The sequence below is a fragment of the Neomonachus schauinslandi genome, chromosome 12 (genome assembly GCF_002201575.2).
Source record: "Neomonachus schauinslandi chromosome 12, ASM220157v2, whole genome shotgun sequence".
In the NCBI taxonomy this organism is placed as follows: Eukaryota; Metazoa; Chordata; class Mammalia; order Carnivora; family Phocidae; genus Neomonachus; species Neomonachus schauinslandi.
In genome coordinates, this window is record NC_058414.1 from 55,104,083 (window position 1) to 55,129,867 (window position 25,785).

Here is a 25,785-nt window from a genome sequence, read left to right on the forward strand (position 1 = left end):
TTTGAAAACCATTTTCACTTTCAAGGATTCCACTTCAAACAGAGGCAGAGGTGTTAGAATTACTTCATAGTAGTCATAATTTTTATACTTCTCATTCCCATTCTACAGCCTTCTTTTTATCTGTCATCATTTTAATATTTTTAGGAAACACATGAAGTCTTCCAAGTAAACATCAGGGTTTTTGGATACATATCTGGTTAATCCCAATCATATTCGGAATTTGTTCTACAACTGTAGCAGCCGCTAAATGTATGTTGATTACAATTTGGGTGAGAGGACTTCAAGAGCCAGGAACTGGAAAAATCAGGAAGCTTTCAGTATTTTTATTTTACTGGTTTCTCCAGTAGGGTTGATGATGTCCAAATCATCTCATAGCATGTAACTAGTTATGTTGATGATTTAAAAGTACTGGGATGGTTTGGATTCTTTAACTGTAATAAAAATTTGTGCCTAGAACTCTGGTGGTCTTCTTACTATGAGTTTGGAACGGGATCTTCTTGATGCTGAGCCCATGAAGGAACTTAGCAGCAAGCGTCCTTTAGTTTGTTCTGAGGTTAATGGGCAGATAATTCTTTTAAAGGTAAGTTTAAGTTCTGACCTGTGGAAGACTCAGAAGTATAAAGAGGAGTTGGTGGTATTATTTTCAGGAAAGTAAAAATCCACTGCTTGTTTTCTAAATTGTATGAGTTGAGGGGCGCCTGGGTGGCTCAGTTGGTTAAGCATCTGACTCTGGATTTCGGCTCAGGTCAAGATTTCAAGGTCCTGGGCATGGAGCCTGCTTGAGACTCTCTCCCTCTTCCTCTACCCCTCCTCCCCCTCACATCTCTCTCTCCTCCCCCCCTTAAAAAAATTATATGAGTTAACTGGCATGATGCTTATGTTTCCTACTTAGTTGCCAGAACTAATTTTGAATTCAGAGTTTCCCTCATTTTCCTAAATAATACGTATCTTTAATAGGATATACTTGGCTTTTCTTTTTTGGGTGAACTTACTACATTCTATCCAACAGCCTTTTAAAATTCTTGCTTTACTTACACTGCTCTTTGAAATTTCAACTGTTTTGCCAGTACAATTTTCTGTTCTTTGATTTCTTTTTTGAGCTGGGAAACTGTTAATCATAATAGGATAATTAATTTGGCCCTAGTAGCAATGCATTATAGAATGTATATTAAGGTATAGGTAGACAATCTGAGGGTTTTAGAGGGGAGGGAGGTGGGGGGATGGGTTAGCCTGGTGATGGGTGTTAAGGAGGGCACATATTGAATGGAGCACTGGGTGTTATATGCAAACAATGAATCCTGGAAAACTACATCAAAAACTAATGATATAATGTATGATGACTAACATAAAATAAAAAGGTATAGGTAGAATTGTTCTTTCCTTTCTAAATTATAGCATTCAAGGCAAATAGAAAAGGTACTTATATAATTAAAAAATAAAATTAGATATAATTTAAATTATATAAAAATCACTATGTTTAAGTTGAAATAATGTGTAATTAGAGTAAGATTTTTAATGTTGGAATTACCATTGCATCTCTTTTTGGTACCAGGGCTATTCTGTAGATGTGGACACAGAAGCTAGGGTGATTCAGAGAGCAGCCGCCTATCACAGAGCTTGGAGAGAAGCTAAAGAAGAGTCTGGGTTACTACCATTGATATTCCTATTTTTGTGTAAGGTAAAGTTCTTAGCTAATCTCTTGCAGAAAACATTTTATTTATAATAAGTTTTAGCTCCAAGCTTTAGAGAGGTAGTCCATTCCTTTTAACATAAAGAAAAAGTTACCTTGTATAATTGATGTATACTAAAAATACATTGAAGAATTTTTCACTTTGAGTTTCATTCTGTTTTGCTTTTAGTCTGATCCTATGGCTTATCTGATGGTCCCATACTACCCTAGGGCAAACCTGAGTGCTGTTCAAGCCAGTGTGCCTTTAACTTCAGAAGTAAGTAAAAAACACTATTTCCATGGATATATTAAATGAGAAAATAACCCCTAATATTAGAGGGCATAGTATATGCTTTATATACTATGTAAAATTTTGACTGGTATTATGCTATGTAATTGTCACATCAATCCTGTGATGTGAGTTATCCTGTTATATATAGATGAGAAAAATGAGGCTCACAGAGATTAAGTGACTTGCACAGGGTCCTCAATAAGAGGCAGAGATGGGAATTGAAATTAGGTCTTTTGGTACCAAAGTCCATGCTTATAACCATGAAGCTGTGCTGTATGTAAATTGTGTAGTATAGCACTTGATATTATAAGTGCTTAAGTGACAGCTTTAATTTACATTGTGAATTTGAATTAGTAATAAAAATAGAGGATGCCTTGATTCTTCTTACCTGGTAACAGTATTTAGTCTCTTTTCTAGATGCTATATATGCTCATTTGTAATCTAAGTCTTCTTAGAGACTCAGTGTTTTAAGTTATATGTGTATGATATTACATAATCAGGGCTTCTGGTCTTCTATTTTTTCTCTATGCTGTATTCTTATTAAAGGTTCATTTGGAAGAAGCTTTACTCACTCCTGGAAAAGTCTTTTAATTAAAGAAAAGGTTCAGATATTAAAATGATTTGCCGACTTCCTGACATCTTTTGTGTGTACTTATCTGTAGGAAGCTTTAAAGGTCATGAAAGGTGTTGCCCAGGGCCTGCATATATTGCACAAGGCTGACATAATTCATGGATCACTTCATCAGAACAATGTATTTGCTTTAAATCGTGAACAAGGAATTGTTGGAGATTTTGACTTCACCAAATCTGTGGTAAAGTATTGTGGTTTTACAAATAGGTTCTAGACCTCATTAATATTATTAGACATTAGTTCAGCCTTTTACATGATATGGTAATTTATTATAAGACCTCTGTCTTGGTTAAGGTATGTAGTGTCATGTAGTGTAAGCAACTAACTGTTACCAGCTAGGTGCTAGGACAAGAGTTTCTAAATCTGTGCATTATATATATATATATATATTTTTTAAAGATTTTATTTATTTGTTAGAGACACAGCGAGAGAGGGAACACCAGCAGGGGGAGTGGGAGAGGGAGAAGCAGGCTTCCCGAGGAGCAGGGAGCCCGATGCAGGGCTCAATCCCAGGACCCTGGGATCATGACCTGAACCGAAGGCAGACGCTTAATGACTGAGCCACCCAGGCACCCCTGTGCATTATATTTTTTAACTCTAAGTATTAGGAGCAACCTAACATTACAGTCAATGGCACTGACAGCACTAATGATTAATTATTTTATCATCATCAAGAAATATTTAATTGCTTGTAAATACACAAGGAAAACTAGGTGGCCATCTCCTATCCCCTTCTGCTGGTGCCCTCTCCCACCAGTAGATTAAATATGGATATACATATTTCGCTAATTTTTGATTAATGGGATATTTTTAGAAACTTGGGAACCTTGGACTTTTCCATTTAGTTTAAGTGATGGTTCAACTATGTTAGCTGCTAATTTGGTGTCATAATTTTAGCGCCTCAGAACAGGCAATTAGTAAAGATAGTTTTTTTTAAAGTTTATTTTTATTGTTTATTTATTTGAGAGAGAGACAGAGAGTGGGGAAGAGAGGGAGAAGCAGGCTCCCTGCTGAGCAAGGAGCCTCATGTGGGATCATGACCTAAGCCAAAGGCAGATGCTTAACTGACTGAGCCACCCAGCACCCCTAAAGATAGGAGATTTTAGACAATGGAAGAGCATACTGTCATTTTTTTTTTCGTAGAATGGGCAAGCAGTTTTCTTTTTTAAAATAACAGCTTTATTGAGATGCAATTCACATAATGTGTACAGTTCAGTACTAGTTTTTAGTATATTCACAAAGTTGTGTATTGATCACCACTATCTAATTCCAGAACAACTTTAACGCTCCCCAAAAAGAAACCCCATACAAATTTGCAGTCATTCCCCATTTCCTCCTTTACTCAGCCCCTTGGAAACCACTAATCCACTTTGTGTCCCTGTGATTTACTATTCTGGACCTTTCCTTTAAATGGAATCATACAATATGTGGCCTTTGGCTTATTTCATTTAGTGTAACATTTTTAAGGTTCAGGTGTCTTGTAGCATGTATCTAAACTTCATTCCTTTTTAAAAATGCCCAAATATTTTGTTGTATGGATATACCATATTTTGTTTTTACATTCATCGGTTGGTAGACAGCTGGGTTGTTTCTACTTTTTGATTATTATGGATAATGCTGCTGTGAACATTAGTATACAGGTTTTTGTGTGGACATATGTTTTCATTTCTCTTGGGAGTGGAATTGTTTTGCTCTATGGTAACTCTGTGTTTCACTTTTTGAGGAACCAAACTATTTTCCAAAGTGGCTCCATCTTTTTACGTTTTCATCAGCAATGTATGAGGATTTCAGTTTCTCTACATTCTTGCTAACATTTTATTGTCTGAGCAGTTCCCTTTTGACTAGTGTAAGTCTTAATGCTTTATACTTTGGTCATTTGCAAGTCATAGGGTAATGCCATTGGTGTATATGTAGTCTTAGTGGTTTTCATATGGTAGTCAAAAAGAGGAGAAAATGGGGGCGCCTGGGTGGCTCAGTTGGTTAAGCGACTGCCTTCGGCTCAGGTCATGATCCTGGAGTCCCGGGATCGAGTCCCGGGATCGAGTCCCGCATCGGGCTCCCTGCTCGGCAGGGAGCCTGCTTCTCCCTCTGACCCTCCCCCCTCTCATGTGCTCTCTGTCTCTCTCATTCTCTCTGTCTCAAATAAATAAATAAAATCTTTAAAAAAAAAAAAAAGGAGAAAATGAAAATGTAGAACTATAATGAAATGCTGGATTAAGAAAGATTTATACAAAGTAGACTTATTGAAATATTTTTTATCATATTAATTTATCTGAAAATTAAGGTAATATCCTAAGAAAAATGACTGAATTAGGAGTTTAAAAAAGTTCTCAACTCTTAGAGATCATAGTTAGTTTACCTTTTGAGCATGCCATTTGCACAACTATGTACACACATGACTACTCCAAGAATTATTTTTCCTCTTTTATGCTGATTTGTCAACTGTTATTATCTCCCAAAACATCGTTGTTTTTTTTTTTTTTAAGATTTTATTTATTTATTTGACAGAGACACAGCGAGAGAGGGAACACAATCAAGGGGAGTGGGAGAGGGAGAAGCAGGCTTCCCGCTGAGCAGGGAGCCAGATGTGGTGATCGACCTGAGCCGAAGGCAGACGCTTAACAATTGAGCCACCCAGGCGCCCCTCCCAAAACATCGTTTTAATCTTCATTTAAAATTACTTACTCTGAAATACTTATTAAACTCACCTTTGCTCCACTCTTTTCTTACTGCTCTCAGATTGAAGTATTAATCAGGAAGAAAAATTTGAGAGATAGTCTGTTGTCACGATCATTGCTTTTCAGACTTTATAGTGCATATGAATCACCTGGGATCTTGTTAATATGCAAATTTCTGGGCGAGAGTCTGCATTTCTTTTTTTTTTTTTTTTTAAATTTTTTTTTTTTTAAGATTTTATTTATTTGCGAGAGAATGAGAGACAGAGAGCATGAGAGGGAGGAGGGTCAGAGGGAGAAGCAGACTCCCTGCTGAGCAGGGAGCCCGATGTGGGACTCGATCCCGGGACTCCAGGATCATGACCTGAGCCGAAGGCAGTCGCTTAACCAACTGAGCCACCCAGGCGCCCGAGAGTCTGCATTTCTAACAAGGTCTCAGGTTATGCCTTAGCTACAGGACTTTTGACTACGCTGTAAGAAGCAAGGATAGAGGTAGTGGGAGGAGAAGAGATAATTAACTCTTAGTGATATGTACTAGGTAATTATTGTGCTAATTATCTTTATCTTTACAGTAACTGTAAGATAGATATTATTTCCATTTTACAGTTAATTTAGGCTCAAAGAGGTTAAAGCCCAAGGTCACACAGCAAGTAAGTGGGAGTGTGGGAATTGCCGCCAAGGTCTGTCTGAGTCCAGACATGTTCTTATCACTGAACATCTTTTGACACATAAGAAATGGTATACTTAGAAAATAATCAATAAAGAAGGAAAGTACTTTGTAGACTTCCAGTTTTTAAAAAAGCTATTTAGAATTTTCAAAATTAGAAAATAGCACTCCTTCTTGCCTTTATGAACTTTATTTTTAAAAGAGGTTCCAAATGTTTAAATAATCGGTGTTTCTTGGTTTTGAATCTACTTGAGGCTGTAATGTGAAATGTAACCAAAGTCTCACTGTTAATTTTATGAGACTGATTTTAAGAGCAATTTGTAATAGCAGATATTGGGTAAAAATATTTGAAAGCAAGAGAGAACAAAATATTTCAAATGAATGTTTTTTGTGTTGATTAAATGCAGAGGACTTCACAGAAGCTACCTCATCTGTATTGCCTCTAAAATATTTAACTTACTGTTTTTGTAGAGTCAGCGAGCCTCAGTGAACATGGTAATCGGTGACTTGAGTTTGATATCACCTGAACTGAAAATGGGAAAGCCTGCTTCTCCAAGTTCTGACTTGTATGCTTATGGCTGTCTTTTATTATGGGTATGTTATTTTTTTATTGAAATAGATTAGTCATATATAAAAAAATATATAAATATGTGTAAATATATTTATATATATTTAAGTATATAAAGTGATGATTTTATAGTGGTTTTCCTGAACATACTCCTCTGGATAAAAAGCAGTGGTAGCTTTTTAGTAAAAAAAAAATTAGTAGAAAATTGTTTTTTTCCTTCCCTTTTTGAAAAAAGTTTTATCATAAGCTATATACTTCCTATCATCTATTGTATACTTACTACCAATTGGCTTGATACATATTTTACATATCATGCTATTGTTTTATTAAAGTCAAGATTAACAGTAAAGATGATTTTGTCCTATATTAATCTATAAACGGTTCATGCATGTGGAAAAGAAATGTTAAATGAGCCTTGAGTAAGTGTTCCTGCTTTCACTATAAATCAAGTAGCTGCTTTTTTATCCATGGCTTAAATTTCTTCTTCCTACAAATTATGAGGGATTGAGTATTAACAAGGAGGGGATGTCTGTTTTTACTTCTTTTGCTTAACATTGTACTGGAGATTCTACCCCAGGGGTCAGCAAAGTTTTTTATTAAGGGCCAAATGGTAAATATTTTAGGCCTTGGGAGCCATATGGTCTCTGCTGCTGTGGAAAGTAGCCATAAATACACGTAAATGAATGAATGGCTCTGTTCCAATGAAGCTTTATTTATGGACATTGAAATTTGAATTTCATATAATTTTCATGTGCCATGAAATAGTATTCTTTAATTTTCTTTTAAACACTTAAAAATGTGAAAACCATTCTTGGTTTATAGGCTATACACAAAAAGTAGTGGCAAAGATTTGGTGTGCAGGCCATAGTTTGCTGATCCTGGTTTTAGCCAGTATGATAAGTCAACAAAAAGAAATAAAAATGCACACAGTTTAAAAATGAAGAAGTAAAGCTGTTTTTATTCAAAGATGACATGATTAATTATGTGCAAACTTTAGGAATATACTTAAGAGCTACTAGAATTAACAAGTTTAGCAAGGTTGCAGGATGCAAAATCAGTATAATAATTAACTTTCTATATACTAGCAACAAACAATAGGAAATTGAAATTAAAAAGTCATTTACATGGGTATCAAAAATTTGGAATTTTTAGGGCTAAATATGACAAAAAATTTGCAAGACCTATACCCTGAAAACTATGATGTATTGTTGAGAGAAATTAAAGAAGACATAAATAAATGGAGAGCTGCATCATGGTCATGGACTGGAAGACTGAATGTTGTATGGATGTGAATTCTTTTTTTTTTTTAAGATTTTATTTTTGAGAGAGAGAGCAAGAGCATGAGCGGGGGAGGGGCAGAGGGAGAGGGAGAAGCAGACTCCCCAGTGAGCAGGGAGTCAGACTGACGTGGGGCTCCATCCCAGGACCCTGGGATCATGACCTGAGCCGAAGGCAATTAACGGACTGAGCCACCCAGGCACCCCTGGATGTGAATTCTTAAATAGGTCTATGGATTCAATACAATTTCAACAAAAGTATTTCTAGGCCCTTTTATTTTTTCAACAGTAATTGACAATCAGGTATAATTTATATGAAAATACATAGGAACTGGGGTAGCTAAAACAGTTTTGAAAATTTAAACTACCTGATTTTAAGACTTAATAAAATTATAAGGAATCAAACATTGTGATGTTGGTGTAAAGTTAGACATACAGATCAATGGAACAGAATAAAGGCAGTAGAAATAGATGAAATAGTAGAAATATATGATCAGTTACTTTTGACAAAGATTTCAAGGCAATTCTGTGAGGAAAAGGATCATCTTCAACAAATGGTGCTGTAACAGTTAGATATCTATATATAAAAAAACTGATTTAATCCTTGCACAATTTATAAAAATTAACTCTAAGTGTATATTAGATTTAAAGGTAAAACTGAAGTCTTTTATTTTATTTAAAATCAATTAACAGATAGTATATTATTAGTTTCAGATGTAGAGTTCAGTGATCCATTGGTTGCATATAACACCCAGTGCTCATTATATCAAGTGCACTCCTTAATGCCCATCACCCACTTACCCCAGCTCCCCACCTCCCTCCCCTTCAGCAACCCCCAGTTTGTTTCCTATAGTTAAGAGTCTCTTATGATTTGTCTCCGATTTCATCTTATTTTTCCCTCCCTTCCCCTATGTTCATCTGTTTTGCTTCTTAAATTCCACATATGCATGAAATCATATATTTGTCTTTCTCTGATTGACTTACTTTGTTTAGCATAATACCCTCTAGTTCCATCCACGTCGTTGCAAATGGTAAGAATTCATTTTTTTGATAGCTGAGTAATAATATATACCACACCTTCTTTATCCGTTCATCAGTGGATGGACATCTGGCTCTTTTCCATATTTTGGCTATTGTGGACATTACTGCTATGAACATTGGGGTGCATATGCCCCTTAGAATCACTATTAAAACCTAAGTCTTTAAAACTGGAATAAAACATAGGAGATAATTTTATTGACTTTGAGTTTGGCAAAGATTTCTTGTAATAGGATATTAAAAAACATCAAGTATAAAAGAAAAAAATCAGTAATTCGGATTTGATCAAAATTTAAAACTTTGCTCTTCAAAAGACACTGTTACAAAAATGAAGGTCAAGACATACAGACTGGGAGAAAGTATTTGCAAAAGACTTGTATTTCGTTTACAAAGAACTCTTAAAACTCAAAAATAAGACAACTCAGTTTAAAAAAAATTGTTTAAATAGACATGAAATAAGATATCTATATGGTAAATAAACATGTATCTTTAGTTATTAGGCAAAAGCATATTAAAACTGAAATAATATACTACTACACCCCCACAAGGATGCCTGAAATTAAAAAGAGTGACCATACCAAGTGTTGACTAAGATGTGGAGCAGCTGCATCTCTCATATATTGCTGAGAGGAGTGTAAGTGGAGCAACCACTCTGGAAAACAAAATTTGGCAGTTTGTTAAAAGGTTAAACATATACCTGCCATGTGACCCAGCCATTTTTACTCCTAGGTAGTTAGCCAAGAGAAATGAAAGCATATGTCCACACAGAGTTGTATGCAAATATTCAAAGACATTTTATTTGTAATAGCCCAAAACTAGGAACAACTGAAATATCCATCAACTAGATGAATGGATAAACAGTTTGCTGTCTATCCATTGGAATACTACTAGCAATAAAAAGGAAAGAACTATTAATACACCCAATAATATGGAAGAATCTTAAAATAATCCTGCCAAGCTAAAGAAGCCATATAAACTTGTGAAAAATGTACACTTAACCTATAGTGACGTAAAGGAGATCATTAATGCTCTGGGGTCTGAGGGTAGAGGGGAAGGGGGAGGGATGGATTACAAAGTGGCATGACGGAATTTTTTGGCATGATCACTGAGTTCCATTGGCTTGATTGTGGTGATTTTGTAGGTATATACATATATCAAAACTAATCATATTACTTTAAATATATGTAGTTTGTTGAACATCAATTATATCTCAGTAAAGCTGTTACCAAAATCATTGGGAATCTCCCCATTTAATTATTTACAAGTTTTAGCCTTTTGCTGGCTTGTGTATTTAGAGCTCAGTTTCATAGAACCATCATAGTCATAGAAATAATTAAACTGGCATCATTTTAATCATTGCTTCAGTAATCTGTTTCTTCTTTACATCAAAGGGATGAAAGTAAATGTGTTGTATATTTTTGTGTTCCTCAGAGCTGTCATAAAATATCATTTATGTATGGTAATAGTCTTTGTTTCATCTATTTTCTTTCTTCATCAAATGGTAGTAAAGAGCTCTATATGAGTCCGTATACTATTGTACTGAATTTCTGCTCTTCTTTAATGTTAAGGACTTTTAAAAATTAATTTAATTTAATTTTTTAAAGTAATCTCTGTGCCCAATGTGGGGCTTGAACTCATAACCCTGAAATCAGGAGTTGCATGCTCTACCAACTGAGCCAGCCAGGCACCTCTAAAACTTTATTTTTTAACTAACATGTAATATAGTTGACTATTTTTGGCATACAGTCCTTTGAAGATTTTCTCTTGTTATTTCCCTCTAAAAGCTTTATAGTTAAATGCTTTACATTTAGATCTAGGATTAATTTTAATGTAGTTTTTGTTTAAGGAGTGAGGTTTATGTCAATGTCTGTGTTCTTTGCATATGGATGTCCAGTTGTTCCAACACCATTTGTTAAAAAGACTTCTTTTTTTTTAAACAAAAATACAAGAGAACAAATCTACACCTTTATTTATTTACTTTTCATTAAATTTAAATCCCTGAGGGGTACAGCATCACACGGATTCTGTGGCCACTGGCTTTAGCAGGAAGGTTGCTTCAGAATTTGGCACGAACCATGCCACTGTTTCCATGAGCACGAGTTACTTTTCCCCAGATTACTCTGGTTTTGTTTGGTTTGCCACCAGGAGTCACTGTATTGTTCTTTGCTTTGTACACATAAGCACATCTCTTGCCTAGATAGAATTCCGTTTCATCTCGAGCATAAACACCTTCGATTTTAAGAAGAGCTGTGTGCTCCCTCTGGTTCCGGAGACCCCGCTTATAGCCAGCAAAAATGGCCTTGGACCACAGCCTTCTAGACATTATTTGGTGTTATAGGAGTCCTGTTCCCAGCAGGCCTCCACAGACTCCAAGATGGCCAAAAAGACTTATTTTCTACTGACTTTCCTTGGCATCTTTGTAAAGCATTAGTTGGTCATGTTTGTGTAAGTCTGTTTCTGGACTCTTTATTCTGTTCCATTGATCTATATATTTATCTGTTTACTAATACCACACAGTCTTGATTATTGTATCTTTATGGTAAGTCTTAAGAATTGGGTAGTAGGTACAGGGTCAGTGGTCTGGGCCTGGGCCATTGTGCAGGTGCGGTTGCTTGTGGCAGCCCGGCCCAGCCATGGTGCAGGCCTGGTACATGGATGAGTCCACCAGCCACCAGAGGAGGCCCCACCACACCATGCCCGGCCATCTCGTCAGCCTGGAGCAGCTGTGCTGGCTCAGAGTTCTTTACTGGAAGCTGGCTGCTGACAAATATGAGAAGGATCAAGAATTAGAGAAGATCTGAAGAGAGAGAAACTACTCCTGGATGGATATAATAACCATATGTGAAGATAAACTACCAAATTATGAAGAAAAGATTAAGATGTTCTATGAGGAGCATTTGCACCTGGATGATGAATAGATCTGCTACATCTTGGATGGCAGTGGGTATTTTGATGTGAGAGATAAAGAGGACCAGTGGACCTCATTTTCATGGAAGAAGGAAACATGATAACTCTTTCTGCAGGGATTTATCGCCACTTCACACTGGAGGAAAGGAGCTACATGAAGGCCATGGGGCTATTTGTGGGAGAACTGGTGTGCATGGTGTACAACTGGCTGGCTGACCATTTCGAGGGCAGTACATGGAAATTTTGGATCAGACAATGTAGAGGTGCTTCTGGGACCTAGCTCACCCTTTGCCCTTGTGAATGTCCTGAACATGATCACAACAGAGAACCAGTCCTTTTCCCTTGCTTTTATATTGTAGACTTGGGGCTAGGTGAGCTTTCCTTTGCAAGATTATTTGATTAGAGTATGTTTTAATGAAAGGAACTTTATTATAAAAGTGATTTTTACGTGGGAGAAACTGAGAATGTGGACAAATCTCATTCATCTTACCTAATTCAAGATCAGTGGTCAGCAACCCTGTGTCAGCACATGTGTTCACCTTTAACCTGAATGAGAGTCGTCTCCCCAAATGTAAGTGCCACGCTGCTCCATCTGGACCTGGTTTTTTGTAAGCAGATGTTGGTTGATGCCATGCCTACTTTGTAAGAAGGTGTCATAGTTGATGATGGTACTTGCCAGGTAGAAGACACTTCTCTTCCAGAACTGAGCGGGGAGTGCTGTTGGGGGCAAGCTCTCATATTAGTGGGAGGATACGTGGAGTTGCTTATGCCACTTTCTTGTTCAAAATAAAATAGCTGCCTTAATTTTATACTCTTGGCTTGGAGTCCTTATATTTAGGTTGTATTATTCATTAAATCACCCCATTTAGAAAAAAAAAGAATTGGGTAGTATAATTAGTGTGAATTTCTTCATCAAATTGTTTTAGCTATTTGGATATCTTTACCTTTCTATATACATTTTCAGAAACAGCTTACCTATATGTACCAAAAACCCTGCTGTGATTTTAATTGGAATTGTATTAAATCTGTAGGTCAATATGGGGAGAATTGACATCTTTACCAGGTTGATCCATGAACTCCATTTATTTAGGTTTTCTTTGATTTTTTTAAATTTTATTTTTTAAAGATTTTATTTGAGAGAGAGAATGAGAGAGAGAGAGGGCACACGGGAGGGGGGAGGGTCAGAGGGAGAAGCAGACTCCCTGCTGAGCAGGGAGCCTGATGTGGGACTCGATCCTGGGACTCTAGGATCATGACCTGAGCTGAAGACAGTTGCTTAACCAACTGAGCCACCCAGGCGCCCTGATTTTTTTTTTTTTTAATCGGCTTTTGGTATTTTGAGCTTGGAGATCCTATATGTTTGTTATTAGATTTATACCTAAGTATTTCATTTTTTGGAGCTATTGTGATATTTTAAAAAAGTTTTATTTATTTTTTTTAGTTCAAGTTCTTTTTATTTCAAAATAATTATTTTATTGATAGGAAAGTTAGTTTAGTACTAAAGATTATATATACTTTGATCTTCTCAAAGAATTAGGCAAGTTATAGCAAAAACATACAGTGCAAAATTTATGAAATGACAGGAAGTCAAGACCTACGGGCTGTGTTTGAAAAGGCATTATTCAGAGTTAAACGGGAACCATTCATTATCAAAGGATCATATTTCCACGGCCATGAATGGATGACTATTACTGGCTTTTAAAAGTTTTAGAATTAGCAAAAATAAAAATAACAGCTTATTTGATATTAAAACTGTAAAATAGACTAGATATTTTGGTCACATCATAAGATATTTTGGTTTTGAGTTATTTTTTGTTATGATACCCAGATTAAATGATGCAAATATTCTGAAGACTGCTTTCAACTACAGAAAACTAGTGTTTGAGTGTTCATGACCCTTCTACCTCCAGTAAACCATAACTTTTCACTGGTACATTTGAAAGGTTGTTTTGTCTTAAAGTCATTTGTATTAAGATTCTTCAATTTTTGGGATGCCTGGGTGGCTCAGATGGTTAAGCATCTACCTTCAGCTCAGGTCGTGATCCCAGGGTCTTGGGATTGAGTTCCGCATTGGACTCCTTGCTCAGCAGGGACCCTCCTTCTCACTCTGCCTCCTGCTTCCTCTGGTTGTGCTTTCTCTCTCCCTCTCCCTGACAGATAAATAAATAAAATCTTTTTTTTGTTGTTGTTTTGTTGTTTTTTAAAGATTTTATTTATTTATTTTTAAAGAGAAAGAGCACAGAGGGAGAGGGATAGGGACAAACAGACTCCCTACTGAGTGCAGAGCCTGATGACCCTGGGATCATGACCTGAGCTGAAGGCAGATGCTTAACCGACTGAGCCACCCAGGTGCCCCATAAATAAAATCTTAAAAAAAAAAAAAAGATAAAAAAAAAGATTCTTCAATTCTTTTTAGGTTACAATGAAATTCTTTTTTTGAAAGATTTTATTTATTTTAGAGAGTGCGCGTGTGTGGGCATGCGAGTAGGGGAGGGGCAGAAGAGGAGAGGGAGGGAGAGGGAGAGAATCTAAGGCAGACTTGGAGTGAGCGTGGAGCCCGCTACTGGTTCCATCTCATGACCCTGAGATCATGACCCTGAGATCATGGCTTTAGCCGAAACCAAGAGTCAGATGCTTAACTGACTGAGCCTCCCAGGGGCCCCGGTTACAGTGAAATCCTTAAAGGCTTTGTTGGAAGCCAGTTGTAAAAATTAGAGCAATTCTGACATTGTTATATTGAAAAAACGTTTTCAAAACACAAAAATTGTGTTTGTGTGTGGGTGCTGTGAGGAAGCTGAATAATTTAAAGAGAAGTAAATGGTGCATTTCTTTTATTCAAATGACACTTTTTCAGCCTACTCTTAGCTAAAATGCAACCCTTTTCCCTGCTTTAGTTTTCTCTCAACATACTATATATTTCTTTTATTTATGTTTATTATTTTCTGCTTCTGCCAATAGAATGTGAGCTTCTTGGGGGCAGCTTGTGTGTCTTACTTGCTGCTATATCTGCAATGTGCTGGGTGCAGAAGAGACACTCACATATTAATTGACTGAATGCATGTCTTTATGGTATCAGAATGAATGTTTAAGTTTTAGCCACAATTATGTACTGAAGTAGTAGGCTTTTTTTTTTTTTTAAGTATACCATGTTTTCTTGGTGAGTTCATCTACTCATTTCTTATTTATGTCTCCTTGTACATTTCTTTGGAGCCTTGTTTGAAGATTTTTTAAAAACTCCAACTCAATGTATTTCTAGGAGATGTTAGTAATCATACTGATCCATTCAACAACTAACCTTGGGTTTTCTGGACCTTCTTAACAACTTGAGATGCATACCTTCTTGCAATTTCAGTTACTTTCTAAAACCACGATTTTGTGATCCTCTGTAATTTTTCTTTTACAGAAGTAGAATCCAATCCAGTGCATTTTTATCTTGACAGGATTCCCTAATCTCTCATTTTACTATAACTGCTCTTAAATCTCCAATGTTTTGTGCACTTGTATCAGCAACCTCCTAGCTTCTCTTCTTTCCTTCATCAACCTTGAACCCCATCATAGAACATACAGACTGTATTCTCTTTTACTCCTTTTCTTCTCTTATATAATCTGCTTTTCGAGGCATAGCTAACCTTATCTTCTATGAGCTGTTTGGTGAGAAATCCTCTTCTTAGAAAGCCTTGCATGGACTTGTTTAACACTTCTTTTTAGAATTTAGGTGTACTTTTCACACATTATGCTTTGTTTTGATGCTTAATCCAAAAGTAAGAGACAGTGGGAAAAATAATATTCCATATCCTGTCATTGCTTTAGATCTAGCTTATGTGGCCTGTGATGTGTGCATGTCAGGAACATTCCAATAAGAAAGAAATCTTAGGAGAAGGAAAAGGGGTGGTGGCAGCCCCCTAAAATCTGGAAGTGATTCTAACATTATAAGCAGATTGAGTGGAATTGATCTCATTGTTGCAGATGGGATACTGGAGACTTAAGGGTTCCAGACTCAGTGGACCCACTAATATTTCTAGTGTTCTCCTCTGTACAGAAATTTCCTGTTTCTGGACCTCCTTTGAGACCCAGTCAAGAACCTGAGACTCATCATTCCTTTTTTATTGGATCCAAGTGCAGAGAGCTTGGAGGAGTTCACCTCCCAAAGTGTGTTATTTTTGAGGATAGTTTATTCTGTTTAACTATATTTTTACTTTTTATTGTTTTTTCATCCCTGATGTTTCAGTATTTCTTCTTTTGTCATTTCCTTTGTTTTAAGAACTTCTTTTCACCACTTCTTTAAGATAAGTCGGCCAATGACAGATTCTTAGTTTTCCTTCATCTGAGAGCATCTTGATTTCACCTTCATTTCTGAAGAATACTTTTTGCTGTGTATGGAATTCTAGGTTTATATTTCTTTTTGCACTTGAAAAATGTTGTGCCACCTTCTTTGAGGCTTCATGGTTTCTCATGAAAAACCCACTGTCATTTAAATCATTTGTTTCTTGGTAATGTGATGTTTTTCTTTAGCACTTTTACAATTTTTCCTTGTCTTTAGTTTTCTGCAGTTTGATTATAATGTATCTTGGCATATATTTTTTGGGTTTACTCTCTTTGAGGCTTGCTCATCTTGAATTTGTGGGTTTATGGTTTTCACCAAATTTGTAAAATTTGGTTCAGCAATTACTTCTTCACGTATTTTGTTGGCCTTACACTCTTCTTTTTTTCTGAAACTCTGATGACATACATTTTGGATCTTTTATTGTTTCACAGGTTCCTGAGGTTCCGTCCATTTTTTGGTTGCTGTTCAAATTGGGTACTTTCTATTTTTTTTAAATTTCATTGGTGTTTTCCTCTGTCATACTCCTCATGCCATTGAGCCAGTCCAATGAGTTAAAAAAAAAAAATTCTGTTCTTTTTCAGTTCTAACATTTCCTTTTGGTTTTCTTTATATCTTCTGTTTTTTTCTTTGCTGAGTTATTATTTTGTTTGTTCCATGAGTGTTTGTGATTGATCTCTAAGCATTGTTATGGTGGCTCCTTTAAAATCTGTCAGATAATCCCTGCATCTGTGTCATCTTGGTATCTGTTGGTTGTCTTACTCAGGTTGGGATTTTTTTGGTTCTGAGTTTGACATGTGGTTTTTGATCATATCCTGAACATTTGGGTATTATGTTCTGAGACTCTGCATCCTATTTAACCTTCATTTTTTGCAGACAGGCCCCCAGTTAGGTGTAGTGTACAGTTTCAGATATGGTTAGATCTTCATCTCCTCTCTGGGCTCTGCTGACCCCCCAGCAAAAACAGAATGCCGACTTGCAGTGAGTGCCTTGCCTCTTCTCATTGTTGCTGGGTGGTGGTGGAAATTCATCTCTCCATTGAGTCCTGTTGACACTGGGGAGCAGGAACCATACTTAAATTACTGCTTTACCACCACCACCTTGTTTTACTTCCTTGTGCCTTGTTGCTACCTGGTAAGCATGGAAGTTCTCTTTTCCACTGGGTCCTGCTGACACTTGGGGAGTGGAGAAGGGAAAATAGAGTCTCACTAACACTGCTTCACATTGCTTTGTTCCACTTTGTTGCTTCTGAGTAGGATTGGAAGTTAGCTTCCCTGCTAACTGACAGTACCAGTTAGAGTGCCAGCTAATGCCATCTCACACTGCCTTGTTCTGCCTCTTTGTTAATGGTGGGGGTGGAAGTCCAGCTTCCCACTCAGCCCCGCTGACAGTGGATGGGAGGGGAGAGTTTTTCATTTGGTATTTGGCTGGAGTAGGGAATATTACCAAAAAGTTTTTCTGCTGCTGGACCACTCTCTTCCCAGTTCTTTGGCTAGAGGGAGCAGGCTTTTCTATGGGCTTTTTTTGGATCCGTCGCTCTTGGTGTTTCTGAATTGCAGGCTTCTCTAGCACTTCCTCTGGGATATAGGAGGATCAAAAGGAAAACTCAGGAAATTCACTATTGTGTCAGTCCTCAACTTCCAAGGTGTCCCTAGCTACTTCACCTTCTTCTTTCAACTTTTCAGAGTCTTCTTATGTTTGTGTGTTCTATTATATCCAGATTTTCTTTTTTAGGACTGATGCTGAATGGGACTACTTAATTTGGCTGGAATCCCTTGAATGCCTTTATACCTTGGAAGCTGAATGCTTTTGCACAATGTCACCACCACATCAGTTTCATTTCTTTTGGGTCCTCAGTGCTTTCTTTTAGTCCTTTTACTTGCCCACAGCCAGCTCATTCTCATATTTCCCTCAAAGATTACTTTAAAACTTTTACTGCTTTCCTCAAGCACCTATTGAAATCATACCCTCATTCTTTTCAGTAGACCTTGCCTCTTCTTTTCTTCTTCTTCTTTTTTAAGATTTTATTTATTTGACAGAGAGAGACACAGCAAGAGAGGGAAGACAAGCAGGAGGAGTGGGAGAGGGAGAAGCAGGCCTCCTGTGGAGTGGGGAGCCAGATGTGGGGCTCAATCCCAGGACCCTGAGATCATGACCTGAGCTGAAGGCAGATGCTTAATGACGGAGCCACACAGGTGCCCCATTCTTTAAAAAAATGAGATTATATATGCTTTCTCTCAAATTTCATTTCTTCTGTTTACAAACTAATCATTTCTTTACCCCGTCTTCTGTCTTCTAGTCCAGTTTCAGAGAAAATATTCCTTCAGTGCAAGCCATCCACATGTGGCCTTGACCCCATTTTCTCCTCTTCTATTCTAGAACATCACTTTTACCCAACTTTTATCTTGCTTGTATCTTCAATGTATTTCTTTTTATTCTGCATCTTTCCTTCAGCCTAAAAATAGGGTTATTAAGTCTGGTATATCAAAAAACAAAACAAAAACTCCACAGTAATTCCTTTACCCATTGTTTTCTGTGACACATCTTCTTAGTTTTTTTGACCCTTGTGATTAGGCTTTTTTTTTTTTTTTTTTTTTCTTTTTTTTACTTCCTGTTAACTGTTAGTGTCCCCAAGGATTTTGCTCACATTCTACTAAAATTTTCACTGTGTACCCTTTCCTTGGGTGTTCTTACTTACTTTTATAGTGTCTAGTACCATTTATTTGTTAGTAGCTCCCACATTTATGGCAGTAATCTGATGCTCTTGCTAGAGTTTCCAATTGTGTACATATGCCTTCCTGCTGGCTAACTTTACCTTAATTTACTAGATACTTTATCTTGTTCCAGAAAGGATACAAGGCAATCAGTTCACAGAAGTGCTTTAAAACAGAGCAAGACATGATAAATTGAAAGTAGATAAGAAAGAAAAAAAAGGGGGGGCGGCGCCTGGGTGGCTCAGTCTTTAAGCGTCTGCCTTCGGATCAGGTCATGATCCCAGGGCACTGGGATCGAGCCCCGCGTCGGGCTCCCTGCCCTGCGGGAAGCCTGCTTCTCCCTCTCCCGTTCCCCCTGCTTGTGTTCCCTCTCTCGCTGTGTCTCTGTCAAAAAAATAAAATCTTTTAAAAAAAAAAAGAAAGGAAAAAACGTGTGGGGGGTTCCTGAGTGGCTCAGCGGGTTAAGCGTCTGCCTTTGGATCAGGTCATGATCTCAGGGTTCTGGGATCAAACCCCACATCAGGCTGTCCACTCAAAGGCAAGTCTGCTTCTCCCTCTCCCTTTGTGATCTCTCACATTTTCACTCTCTCTCAAATAAATAAATGAAAATCTTAAAAAGAAAGAAAGAAAAAAGGGGGTGTGAATATAGAGTTGAACCATGAATGAGAGTACTACAGAATGCACACCACAGGATGGCTGGGTGGCTCCATCAGTTAAGCGTCTCACTCTTGGTTTCTGCTCAGGTCATGATCTCTGGGTCGAGCCCCGCATTGGGCTTTGCGCTCAGTGTGGAGTCTGCTTAAGATTCTCTCTCTCCTTCTCTCTGCCCCTCTCCCTGTTCTCTAAATAAATAAATAAAATCTAAAAACAACAGCAACAACAAAATGCACACCACAGAAACCTGTTGAGAGCTGCTAATACACAGTTCACGTGCTGCCGTTCCTTCCTTGTAGCAGACACTGTCAAGTGAGCGTGCTCATGTTCACTGAGCTTGGGTATGACCTCAAAATAGCATCCGTGAGGGATAGTATTGACTGAAAAACAAGCCTATTTCCCATCCTTGATGAATATATTTTCTGTGGATAAATCACTAGGATTGCTGTAATCTTTCTTCTAGCAATTATAAGAAAGGAAATCTAGTCTGTCATACCAACCATTATATCTAAGATAAAAGCAGGCCAATTAGGACAAGTAAAGCTGTTGTCTTAGTTTTTGTTTTGTTGTGGAAAGTTTTACACAAAAACAAAGAATAAATAATGAAACCCTTTATACTCTTCAGTCAGATTCAGCTATTGTCAATGTTTAATTACCATACTACTCTTAGTGATAAAACTAGGGGCTCTCATAAAGACAGCATTTCACATTGCTAATGCAGATGTCCCAAGTTACCTGAAATTTAAAAAACAAAAATAGGTCACACTTATTGAGTGCTTACTATGTATCAGTTACTTTGCAAGTATTTATCCAACTTAATTCTTGCAGTGGCCTTATGAGTGAGGAAACTGAGGCAAAGAGAAATTAGGTGATTTGTGCAGATCCAGTGACTGCTAAGAGATGGAACCAAGATTAAAATCTAGCCAGTCTGTCTCCAGAAGGCGCACTCTTTACCACTATCCCATTTCTCCCAGCCTTCCCCGAACAGTCTCTTCTAGTCATCTAAGCTGACAACTGTAGTCTTCTTTGACTCTTCCATCTCCTTCATCCCGCCCTTCTAGTTAATCATGCTTTGGCATTTTTACTATCTTAGGACTTCTCAAATTTCTCTTTTATCTCTTAAACTAGTTCAGTATCTTGTTAGTAAGAGCTTGTTAGAAGATAAGGATTTTTAGAAGATAAGACTTTGTTAAATAACTGAAAGTCAACTGAGTAAATTTTAAAGATCTAATTAGCTTTATTAATCAGTTCACTAGCCGGTCAGCATCCCATCTAGTAAGTAGAAGGGAGCTCCAAAGTGTTACAGAACAGAAAAGGCTTTTAAAGGTGAAGAGGGAGTAGAAATAAAGGTGAAGAGGGAGTGGAAAAAAAGTTATTTGCAAAGATTCCATTGTTTTAGGCAAGATCATCCTCCTATAGGGAATGGAGAGGATCTGTCAGTAAATTTCTTTGTGCTGACGAGGAAATTCCCATGTGGGTTAGTTAGAGGTTACATTCCTGGGGGAGTGAATGAAACTGCAGTTACTAAAATTAGGTAGTAAGTCATGGTTTAGTGACATGGGACCTTAACCTGAGTGACTCCATTTTTTGAGCCTGTGATTTTTCTTTTTAATGCCTTCTAATTTATAAACTGCAGTTTGCTTTGCTTTGATGCATGATAGGACATAGTGTGAGGACTCTGTTAGTCAGGGTTCAGTCAGGAAAACAGAAGCCACAGTTTACATATTTCAGTTATAAGGGTTTTAATATAGGAATTTAAAGCTTTCATGTACATTGGAAGATGTAGGATAATAGAGATAAGGGAAATAGTAATCTATTTCAGCATGTAACGCTGTTTTGTTTGTTTTGTTTTTTAGATTCCACATATAAGTGAAATCATATGGTATTTGTCTTTCTGTGACTTATTTCTTCATATAATACTTTCTAGGTCCATCCATGTTGTTGCAACACTTAAGGTGATTATTGATATGTTGGGGGTAAACCTACCATTTTATTATTTGTTTTGTTCTGTTTCTTATTCATTGATTTTTCTTGCCTTTCTTTGAGTTACTTGAACATTTTTTAAGAGTTGATTTATTTATGGTGTTTTGAGTGTATTGCCTTCTATAGTTTTCTGAGTGGTTGGTATGGATATTACGATATATGTATGTATCTTATCGCATTCTATTGGTATCAGTGTTTCAATACTTTGAGTGAAGTGTAGAAGCCTTTTGTTTAGGTTCCTTCACCCTACCCACTTTTTTTTTTTTTTTAAAGATTTTATTTATTTATTTGACAGAGAGAGACACAGCGATAGAGGGAACACAAGCAGGGGGAGTGGGAGAGGGAGAAGCAGGCTTCCCGCTGAGCAGGGAGCCCGATGCAGGGCTTGATCCCAGGACCCTGAGATCATGACCTGAGCTGAAGGCAGCCGCTTAACCGACTGAACCACCCAGGCGCCCCCACCCTACCCACTTTTAACTATCATTGTCTTAAGCATCAGATAGTATAATGTAATAACTTTTGTTTCAGTCATTGTATCTGATTTAGGACACTTATGATGAGAAGGATAATCTTTGGCATTCCCTCATATTTCTGTTCTTTCCATTGTTATTCCTTCTTGATGCTCCAATACTCTTTTTAAAATTCATTTCCTTTTTTTAAAAAATTTTTTTTATTTATTAGAGAGAGAGGGCATGAGTGGGGGGAGGGGCAGAGAGAGAGTGAGAAGGAGAAGTAGACTCCCCACTGAGTGGGGAGCCCGATGTGGGGCTCAATCCTAGGACCCTAAAATCATGACTGAAGGCAGACACTTAACCAACTGAGCCACCCAGATGCCCCAAAAATTCATTTCTTTTTTGGGTGAAGTACTTCCTTTAGCCAGTCTTTAAGAATGTGTCTTCTCGTGACATATTCTTTTAGTTCTCCTTCATCAGTGAACATTTTGATTTTAGCCCTTTTTTCCTCATGGATAATTTCACTAGGTATAGAATTTGTGGTTGAAAGTTCTTTTCTCTTAGCAGTTGAAAAATGTTGTGCCACTTCCTTCTGGTTTCCATGGTTTCACATAGAAATCTTTTGTTATTCAAATTGATATTTCTCTGTAGGTAATGTTTTTCTTGGTTTGCTTTCAAGTTTTGTCTTGTTCTTAGTTTTCAGAAGTTTCATTAATTTGAGTTTATCCTAGTTGAGTCATTTTTTTGTTGTTTTGGATGTGGGGATCATGAGACACTCCAGTCCTGGGGTCTTTAACCAGTTTGTCTTCCTCTTTACTCTTTCAGAGACCTCCTTTGGTTGTGTTCTGTTACTTCCGACATAGTTTTACTTAGTGGTGAGGAGCAGGAAGAAACCATAAGTCCTTTTGCTCATTTTTAAATTACAACGTATGGAATTTATTTGGGTCTGGATTTAAGTAAACTATATAAAAGTAAAATAATTTCTGATATTTATGGGATGATTAAAAATTTGAAAACTGGGGGTGCCTGGCTGGCTCTTGATCTTGGGGTTCTAAGTTCGAGTCCCATGTTGGGTGTAGAGATTACTCAGAAATAAAAGCTTAAAAAAATTTTTGAAAACTAGATATTTTATACAGGCATGTCTTGTTTCATTGTGCTTCACTTTATTGCATTTTGCAGGTACTGCATTTTTTTTTAACAAATTGAAGGTACAGAATTCTGTGTCAGGCAAATTTATTGATGCCATTTTTCCAACAGCATTAGCTTACATAGTGTCTCTGGGTCATATTTTGGTAATTCTCAAAATATTTCAGACTTCTTGATTATTAGTATACTTATTGTGATCTGTGATCAGTGATTATGACTCACTGAAGGTTAGATAATGGTTAGCATTTTTTAGCAATAAGATATTTTTAAATTAAGGTATGTATATAGGCTTTTTTAGGCATAATGTTACTGCACACTTAATCAACTGCAGTATGATATAAACACAACTTTTACATGCACTGGGAAACCAAAAGATTTATTTGACTTGCTTTATTGTGATATTTGTTTTACTGTGGTAGTCTAAAACCAAATCTACAATATCTCTGAGGTATGCCTGTATTAAAGAATTACTAAAAAAAAAAATTACTGAATTTTTAGTGTGACGATACTGTGTCAAAATAAAAGACTTTAACTTTTAGAAATATGAACTAAGGGGCACCTGGGTGGCTCAGTTGTTAAGCGTCTGCCTTCAGCTCAGGTCATGATCCCAGAGTCCTGGGATCGAGCCCTGCATCGGGTTCCCTGCTCCACGGGAAGCCTGCTTCTCCCTCTCCCATTCCCCCTGCTTGTGTTCCCTCTCTTGCTGTGTCTCTCTGTCAAATAAATAAATCAAATCTTTAAAAAAAAAAAAGAAATACGTACTAAAATATTTAGAGATGAAATTATGAGATGGATAGGATTTACCTCAAAAATAATTTATATAGGTTTATGCATAAGGTTGATGGTTGTTGGGGCTGGGTGATGAATACATAGGATTCAGAATATTTTGTGTATGTAAGAAATCTCCATATTTAATAGTTTTAAAAGTTTAATGTGTTTTTCTTGAACATAGGTTAAGTATTAGGGAGGAAAGAAACATGCTTGTTTATTTTCCTTGTACTTAATGTATGAAATCAACATTGTATAAGCTACTAAGTGAGGAAGCATTGAAATTGCTTATAGTGTATTCATCAACTCTGACTGATATTTGAGGAGCCCCAAGAACTGTTTAGTTACCTGTGAACAAGTAGTTATTAACATGAAAGTGTTTTTATCCTGTAAGAGCTAATGTGTGTTGGGTGAGCTCTTCTCTTTTCTCCAGAATATGAAGAATTCCAGGTTTGACTGTGCTGTAGGATTGGTATTTTGTTACATTGGGAATTTATCCATTCTCATTTTCTTTAACAGCTTTCTGTTCAAAATCAGAAATTTGAAACAAATGAAGATGGAATCCCGAAAGTGGATCAGTTTCATTTGGTATGTGACCTTTTTGTCATTTACTGGTTGGAAACATATGGTGTAGTTGTAACAGTAATGTAAACATAAATATTTGACTGAAGATAACTTCTGCTTTTTGTAAGAATGCAAAATAGCATTCATAATAAAGAAATATTGAAAAAAATTCAAATGCCTTACTTAGACCACTGCCAGAGAATTACTGCTAGAGAATATTGCTGGATTGTACATTTGTCACACAAATTATATAATATTGTAAGTAATAATTAAAGAAAAATAGTCTTTGCTTTATCTTTCAAGATATTATATTAAAATTAATGTTTTGCTAATTTATATAAGTGTCTAGCTGTGTCTTTTCTTTGTCATCTGTCATTCATATTGCTTTGCCATTTATGTATGTATTCAGCAAACATATTTGAAGGATCTATTCCACACTAGGAATTGAACTAGATGATGGATTACCAGGATTGCAGCATTGAATAAATGAATAATTTAGAAATGTGAACAGGTAAACAACCAAGATCTCTAAGTAGGGTATTAAGAAAGTACTTTGGAGGAACCTAATTTTTAATTCTGCAGAGAAAGGTGGAGAGAAGAGACGTAGGTAGAAAATGCCACCAAGTAGTTTGAGGTGAATCTTCAAGATTGAATTAGGAGTTTATAAGAGATAGAATGAAGTGGTGGTATTCCAGGTAAAGACAATAAATAACCTGCACTAAGACATGAAAATATTAAATTCTTTTGAATGGAATAGTCCCATATGACTAGATATTAAGAGGTTATAAATATGGCAGTAAATGAGTTTATGGAAGTATAATAATCAAGCTCTAAAAGTTCTCATGCCATTTTTTTAAGAAAGAAAATATTTAAAAATATCTTATAATTGTTTTTATGACTTTATTTTTTTAAGAGCAGTTTTAGCACAGCGAAATTAAGAGGAAGGTACAGAGATTTCCCATATACCTCCTTCTCCCACATATGCATAGTCTATCCATTAACATCCCCCACCAGAATGGTACATTTGTTACAGTTGATAACCTATATCGATACATCATTATCACCTAAAGTCTGTAGTTTAGATTAGGGTTCCCTCTGGCATTGTGCATTCCTATGAGTTTGGACAAATGTATAATTGCACGTATTCACCACTATAGAATCATACAGAGTATTTACACTGCCCTAAAAATCCTCTGTGCTTTGCCTGTTCATCTCTGCCTTCCGAAACCCCTGGTTAACATTGATCTTTTTACGGTCTTCATAGTTTTGCCTTTTCCAGAATGTCATGTAGTTGGACTCATACAGTATGTAGCCTTTTCAGATTGACTTTTTTCCACTTAGTAATATGCATTTAAAGTTCCTCTAGATCTTTTCATGGCTTAATAGCTCATTGCTTTTTAGTGCTGAATAATACTCCATTTTCTGAATGTACCACGTTTTTTTTTTTTTAACCTATTCA

General features: G+C 36.6%; 1 protein-coding gene and 2 pseudogenes across 2 annotated transcripts in view; 2 read left to right on the plus strand and 1 right to left on the minus strand.

The window, feature by feature from the left end:
• Positions 1-25,785, plus strand: part of STK31 (serine/threonine kinase 31) — an 84,746-nt gene that overhangs the window by 51,258 nt on the left and 7,703 nt on the right. Inside the window, exons 18-23 of one of the 2 annotated variants that reach the window (XM_021689790.1) lie at positions 455-580; positions 1,553-1,678; positions 1,860-1,946; positions 2,624-2,773; positions 6,406-6,528; positions 24,282-24,350. In XM_021689790.1, the coding sequence (XP_021545465.1) occupies positions 455-580; positions 1,553-1,678; positions 1,860-1,946; positions 2,624-2,773; positions 6,406-6,528; positions 24,282-24,350 (681 nt within the window). The remainder of the gene's footprint in view (positions 1-454; positions 581-1,552; positions 1,679-1,859; positions 1,947-2,623; positions 2,774-6,405; positions 6,529-24,281; positions 24,351-25,785) is intronic. The other variant, XM_021689791.1, reaches the window with a different exon arrangement.
• LOC110580139 lies at positions 10,808-11,181 on the minus strand (annotated as a pseudogene).
• LOC110579858 lies at positions 11,451-12,004 on the plus strand (annotated as a pseudogene).